Source organism: Eriocheir sinensis, chromosome 13 (genome assembly GCF_024679095.1).
Source record: "Eriocheir sinensis breed Jianghai 21 chromosome 13, ASM2467909v1, whole genome shotgun sequence".
NCBI classification, from domain to species: domain Eukaryota; kingdom Metazoa; phylum Arthropoda; class Malacostraca; order Decapoda; family Varunidae; genus Eriocheir; species Eriocheir sinensis.
The window spans coordinates 18,402,599-18,409,609 of NC_066521.1; the positions used below are offsets into that span (position 1 = coordinate 18,402,599).

The 7,011-nt window shown below is 43.3% G+C and overlaps 2 protein-coding genes across 3 annotated transcripts in view; both read left to right on the plus strand.

Moving 5' to 3' along the window:
• The first annotated feature begins 361 nt into the window (after positions 1-361).
• On the plus strand, positions 362-4,544 carry LOC126998125 (sesquipedalian-1-like). 2 transcript variants are annotated; one of them, XM_050859534.1, is made up of 6 exons: positions 362-430; positions 914-1,056; positions 1,330-1,447; positions 1,842-2,030; positions 2,688-2,779; positions 2,918-4,544. In XM_050859534.1, exons 2-6 carry the CDS (start codon positions 970-972, stop codon positions 3,275-3,277), a joined length of 846 nt encoding a protein of 281 aa, XP_050715491.1. In that variant the 5' UTR covers positions 362-430; positions 914-969; the 3' UTR covers positions 3,278-4,544. The 2 variants fall into 2 exon arrangements, with proteins under 2 accessions (XP_050715491.1, XP_050715492.1); XM_050859535.1 differs by having other exon boundaries at positions 1,348-1,447.
• Positions 4,545-6,442: 1,898 nt separating this feature from the next.
• LOC126998279 (uncharacterized) overlaps positions 6,443-7,011 on the plus strand; it is a 49,896-nt gene continuing 49,327 nt past the window's right edge. Inside the window, exon 1 of the mRNA XM_050859750.1 lies at positions 6,443-7,011. This exon is cut by the window's right edge and continues 772 nt beyond it. The gene's annotated coding sequence lies outside the window, so the exon portion shown is untranslated.

Sequence of the window (7,011 nt, forward strand, 5' to 3'; positions counted from 1 at the left end):
ACCAGCATGAAATACCTCTACAAAGTCTTTAAATACACGAATGAGGACATGAACTAATATATTTCAGTCCATGTTACGTAGCAATACCTCTATAAAGGCTTTAAATACACGGATGAGGACATGAACTAATATATTTCAGTACGTTATGTAGCAATACCTCTATAAAGGCTTTAAATACACGGATGAGGACATGAACTAATATATTTCAGTATGTTATGTAGCAATACCTCTATAAAGGCTTTCAATACACGGATGATGACATGAATTAATATATATCAGTCCATACCACCATGAAATACCTCTACAAAGGCTTTAAATACACGAATAAAGACAAGAGCCAAAATGCATGAGTGTCCCCTGAGTGGGTGGCGCCGCTGCCCTCCATTCTCGCCCCCGAAAGTAAACATTGCAGACTACAGTGCTAAAGGCCGTGAGTTTCTGCCTTATATTTAACTTACCTTATATTTTACGTGCTAGCCAGTGATATATTGTGTTCCTAGGTTCAAGGGGCTCCTATTAGTGAGGTAGGCTTTGGGGCTGAAGGATGTAGGGGCTGGAAATGAAGTTTAAGATAAGAGGCTTGTAGGGGGCTGAAGGGGAAGAGTTAAAGGGCTCGTAGTTGGGCTGAAGGGTTTAAAGGGCTGGGCATGGGCTGTTTGTGAGATTAGAGAAGGGTTTAGGGCTGAGTTTAGGCTGTTGTTTGTGTGGTGGGCTGTGGGGACAAAGGGCTGGGTGTGCATTGCTGTTTGTGTTGTGGGCTGCGGGGCTAAAGGGCTGAGGGCTGAGCACTGGCTATTTGCATGGTGTTCTGTGGGGTGAGGAGCTTAGGGCTGCAATTGGTGGAAATAAATGTGGTACTGGGTGCCCTTTCACAGGAATCTAATTTAACATAGGTTTGTATTCACATTTCCAGGGTCCCTGCGAGGGGCCTCCAGATTTCCCTGCAGCTGTGACTCTTCATTCTGAGAGATGAAGATCAATGAGAAGAACCTGTGTGCGTACAGCATCTCGCCCACCCAGATTGACAAGGAGGGCTACCTGCTGAAGAAGGGGGAGGTGAGTGTGCCAACATGTGTCTGACTTTTGATAACTGTAATATGAAATTGATTGTAATCCATAATGTAGGACTTTTATTCAAAGTAATCATTACTAATTGATTACATTTGCATTGAATCATAATTACTGGTACAATTACCAGGCAGCAGAGCAAAATATGCTACTGCAACAGTGATTTTTGAATTGAAAAAAAGTAAATTATCATTAATGAATATAAGAGCGTCTCAAGTGGCCTAAAGGCAGTCAGGGGAGACACGTCAAACTGTTTTTCAGGTTAACAAGAACTTTCAGAGGAGATGGTTTGTGCTGAAGGGGAACTTGCTCTTTTACTTTGAGAAGAAGGGCGACAGGGAGCCCATTGGGGTCATCATCTTGGAGGGCTGCACAATAGGTCAGTGTCTTGTGTCCCTTTGATTGATAGCTTTGCTTGACATTGGCCAGCACCCTTTATTTGTGCCACAAATTTTTTCCTAATGGTGATAGTAATTGGATTACATACTATTTGGGCTTAGTTTTGTTCCTTTTCAAACATCCCATTGCAGACGATGAAATAAGATAGGATGTTCTTCTTTACTTCTGAAACTTTTGTCATTAAAACTAATGGCTACATATCATTAATGTAAATTAAACTAGTTAGTTTTACATGTTAAGCTACACTGTACTACTAATAAAAGTAACAACACAGACAAAGAAAAATATCAATGTCAACAGTTAAAGCAATTTGCAGTGGAGCACATTTGAACCAAATAGTACAGGAATAAAGTTGAGCCCTGGCTGACTGACAGAGCTGGCTGAATGTGAGGACCAGTACACCTTCAAGCTGGTGTTCCATGGGGGGGGTGGCCGCATCTACGTGTTGGCCGCTGACTCCCAGGAGTCCCTGGAGGTGTGGATGAAGGCCCTGGCCCGCGCCTCCTACGACTACCTCAAGCTGATGGTGGCAGAGCTTCAGAAGCAGCTGGATGAGCTTAATGGTCAGCATCTCGGTCTTGACTCCTGCCAATCACAAAAATGCAATGCAGCCGTGTGTGCTGAGTCTCAAAAGTCCTTCATTTATTTGTTTATTCTTATAATGTTTTTTCTTAGAGATGGCAAAGGTGGGGTGGTGGGTAGTGAAGATTTTTGAGGTTATGGTTGTAGGATTTTTGTGGCATGTGATTGGCTCTGTGTCCCTTTTTAAAAGATGATAATTTGTGCCTTCTTATAAACATATTTTTTCAAGTCTGGATTCCTATTTTGTATTGTTTTATCTATTGGGTTATTTGTTTGTGTTGTGTATTTTTTTATAGCCTAAATTTTCTATATCCATAGCTTAATATTGTTTTAAGAAAGCCTCATGATACTTCCTTGATGGTGAAAGTCATAGCTATTTGCACCAACTCAGTGTTTGCATTTAGAAACCTATTAATTTTTTAGTTTGGAGAATGACTATTAATATCACCTTGATTAAGCCATGTGAAGTAATGTTTGTATATTTTTAGTGAAGTAAAACAAACTGACAGTCACTGTATATTAATGGTCAATCATCTTGTGGCAATTTCATCGAAGGGAACATGTTGAGGGACAATGGGCATAGGTGAGCGTGGAGTTGGGTGTGACGCATGAATATTTACTGAGCTGTGAACTTGCAGATACAGAAAATCAAGGTAGGGGAGGAGACGAGGAGGGCCACGCCCCAAAGGCTCCCCACAGGCAGCGGCAGAACCCCTTCAATAGGACACAGGTACAGTAACGGGCAGGCCGGGTGTGCCTGACAGGGGTCTGGGGAGCTGTTGTCGCCCCACCCGTGGCCACCCACATCCTTGGCATTACAACGCTCCCCCCCGGCCTGGCCTCACCTAACGCTTCTCTCCCTCCCCAGAGCTCCAACGAAGTCACTCTGGACCCCACCCTGGCCATGCGCATGAGGGCCAACACGGTGTCTGGTGGGGGGGTGGGGCAGTATCTGAACCCTGCGGGGGGGGTGCCACAGCGATCGGCACCCCCGCCCCCCTCAGTGGCGCACATCACGGTGAACCGACGGACATTCGCACAGATTCACTCTGAGTATGGTGTCCCCATCCTGCGCGACAAGGAGCTATACCGCCAGAGTAAGGGGAAGCAGCCGCAGGGAGGAGGGGGCGGATCCTTCAATACTCAGGGGCAGCAGAAGCAGCAGAAGGAGGAGCCGGCAGGAGTTACAGATTCCTCAGGAGTTGTCATGAACCTGATTGATATTTGACCTGGAAATTGAGTTAAGTCGGAGGTTATGAAGTCGATCATTGTTCCTTAATTTTCTTTTCTTGTGTGTGGGTGTTTATATGTATGTGTGTGTGTGTGTGTGTTTGTGTATGTGTCTCATTTATAAGGTGCTATTTATTTGCTGCGTCTGGTAAGTCATGATTATCTGGATTGCTTCTCAGCGCATTCTATAATTTTGAGGAGGAGGATGCGTACTGTATCCCAGGTACTTAATGTCTCCTCACCTTTCTTCTCTCTATTATTATACATACACTTGATTAATGGACGTGCTTCATTGATGTGGGAGTTAACGCATGCATCAAAACTATGCATTTATTCCGCTGTTCTGCTCAAGTCAGTCCTGTATGTACGTATGTGTGTTGCTGTGTTTGTATGTGGGTGGATGTATGTGTGTTTGAGGTCCCATGTATGCCATTTCCTAATTCGTACACTCTCTTCGGATTAGTACTCACACCAGGAAAGAAATTACTGCTGAAAATTGAAATGGAGGTTTGAAAAGAAACTATATTATGACATAAGTTAATTTTTGGCACATCAAAAGGAGGGAGGAGGGAGGTAGAGATAGAAGGAAGGTGACCAGCTGGGAGACCAAAGAAGACCTGGAGGTGGTGTGCGGAGGAAGACTTTAGAAGGATGGACAGCAGTGAGGAGAGAGTATATGAACTTCAGGAGACTCATAGCTCATCCAACCCCATAATGGAAGATAGGGACATTAAACAAGAAGATTAGTTCATTTTCTTCATATCCAGAGTCCAGAGTAGTGTTTTCCTTTGATATGAGTACTAATTGGGAAGTCAAATTGGCATAGACAGTCTGTGTGTGTGTGTGTGTGTGTGTGTGTGTGGTGATCAGGAGACAGCAACAGGTAGCACTTTACAACGAAGTCTCTATTATAAATAAATATGCGTCACACAGCATTTAAGTGTAGTCGTATGCATTGTTTTTCCAGTCTTGTGCATTATAAGATTAATTTTCGTCTTCTGAATATCATTATGAGACTCAGTATCTTCATCAGCATCGTTATTTTCACCTTCATCATTATCATTATCATCATCATCATCATCATCATCTAGCACAAACATTCCACATTGGTGTGTAAAAACTGCCTTTCCAGTGTAAGAATCTTTGCTTAGCTGGAAATCCATTTTTTATACATCAATATTAATTAATGCGAGGATGAAGTCAGTGCAGGAGAGAAAACATGTTCTTTAGAATTACAGAATATTTCCAATAAAAATTGAGATTTATATCAATTTTATGTACCCTGAAGTTTTCCCACCCAGTCGCAAAGGGAAATACAAGTTCCTTTCTGGTATGATTAAAGCAAACATTAGGCTACACACACAAAGGACGTAACATTTTTTTTTTTTTAATTTCAGTATATATAATTCAACTTATGGGCTAAAACAAAACAATAATAAAAGACCGCAAAAAAAAGAAACGAGTGTGCAAGAAAATGATCGCACAAAAAAAAAAAAGAATAGGTCAGAAAAAAAGCAATAAAGGCTACACGAGAAGAACAAAGAAAAAAGGCCCACACAAAAGGGGTCTTAGCTTGCACAGAAAAAAAGCAATACAAAAAAGGCCTCAAAAATACAAGATAAACATGATAAACAAGAGCTCGTGAAAAAAAAGCCCTCGAAAAAAAAGCCCGCAAAGAAACAAAACAGCCCCGCTCTCTTTCTTGTTCTTACAACCCCCTTCCCCTCCTCCTTCCCTTCCCTATTCTCCACAATAAACCTAAAATCTAAACCTAAATATCTTGTTACTGCTTCTCGTGTTACCTGAAGTGGCGGGGCGCGAGGTAAGGGTCTCCATGGCTCGTGACCCCTCCATCTTTCAACTCCAAAGGCCAAAAACGGGATCAGTCGGGTCCTCATGAGTGTTTTTTTGGGTTCACGATACGGAAGGAGGATGACAGTACCACCAGGGATATTTAACTACCCCTGGAAATGCCCCAAACGTCTATGAGAGCCTTGTTAAATAGGTGAGGTCGGGCGCGGACAGGTTTAATCAACTCTTTCCAAAGGCCAAAAACGGGATCAATCGGGTACTCATGAGTGTTTTTTTAAGTTCACGGTACGGAGGAAGGATGAGAGTACCACCAGGGATATTAAACTACCCCTGGAAATGCCCCAAACGCCTAAGAGAGCCTTGTTAAAAAGGTGAGGTCGGGCGCGGACAGGTATAAGAATATACGGCTCGTGCTCTCCTCACCTCAGTTTCAGGTTCACGGTATGGAAGTAGGATTAGAGTACCACCAGGGATATTAAACTACCCCTGGAATTGCCCCAAACGCCTATGAGAGCCTTGTTAAAAAGGTGAGGTCGGGCGCGGACAGGTTATAAGAATACGGCTCGTGCTCTCCTCACCTCAGTTTGCCTCTAGCAGTGATCATTCGCACAGCCTCCTCCCGCTCGTTCTCTCCCACCGCCCCTCTCTCTCTCTCGCAGCATCATCGCGGTCCATTGTAAGAACTTCGCGTGTGTTACTGAACTTACTATAACATCGCCGTGGTTTAATCAGTGGTTTATATCCTCTAAGTCTGTGGTTGCGAGTTTGCTTTCGGATTTACGTTAGTTTTTCGGGTTTTGCAAGAAGTAAAGCAACAGGTGTGTGCGTGCGTGCGTGTGTGAGAGGCGATTCATGGCAAAACGTGTGGCAAAGAGAAGGATAATGATAAAAAGGGAGAGATTTTAGGCCGTTTTCTCAAGCCCACACACATTTTTAACAAGACTTTTTTTTTTTTTTTTTTTACATTAAAGGACACGGCTCAAGGGCAACAAAAAGAGTGCAAAAAAAAAAAAAAAAAAAGCCCGTTACTCGCCGCTCCCATAAAAGATAAATGTGAAGAGTAGCCAAAAGAGAGGTCAATTTCGGGTGGAGAGGTGTCTTGATACACTCTCGTGGGTGTGGTGTGGTGGTGGGGGTTTCCGCGAGAAGTAAATTTATGGCCCTGGTGGTAGTCTGATAAAGCCTGTGTGTTACGAACGTGAAAGAACGGGTTATAAAGAGACGGATAATAAAATAGGAAGAGGTTTCAGGCTGTATTCCTAAGCCCAGACACATTTATAATAAGGCTTTCGTGGGTGTGGTGTGGTGGTGGGGGTTTCCGCGAGGGGTAATTATGGCCCTGGTGGTAATCTGACAAAGCCTGTGTGTTACGAACGTGAAAGAACGGGGCGGATAATAAAAATAAGGAAGAGGTTTCGGGCCGTATTCGTAAGCCCACACATTTTTAACAAGGCTTTCGCGGGAGTGGTGTGTCATTGTGGTGGGCGTTTCTATAAGAGGTAGTTTTATGGCCCTGGTGGTAATCTGAGAAGCCTTCTATACCGTGAACGTGGAAAGACACTCAAGCGAACGTGTTTAACCTTCTTTGCGGTCTTTGGAAATAGTAATGTGAGAGGAGGAAGTGTCAAAAATTATCTAACTATCTAAATACAGTGACAGACAAGTGATAACGAATAAGTGCTTGTTTGCCGGGAGTGCTTAGTGCTGTTGCCGCCGTTCCTTAACAATCGCTTTACATGTGTGTTGTGTGTGTTGATGACGGTGTATAGTGACTGTGTATCGTTAAAGAAAAGCAGAAGAGAGCGTTAAAGAGCAGTTTGAACAAGCCCGAAACTAGCCTAACATCGAGAGCGGATAAGACAGAGGACGAAATGTGAAGGAAAATAACTTGAGTGTAAAGAAACAACTCCGGACACAGTG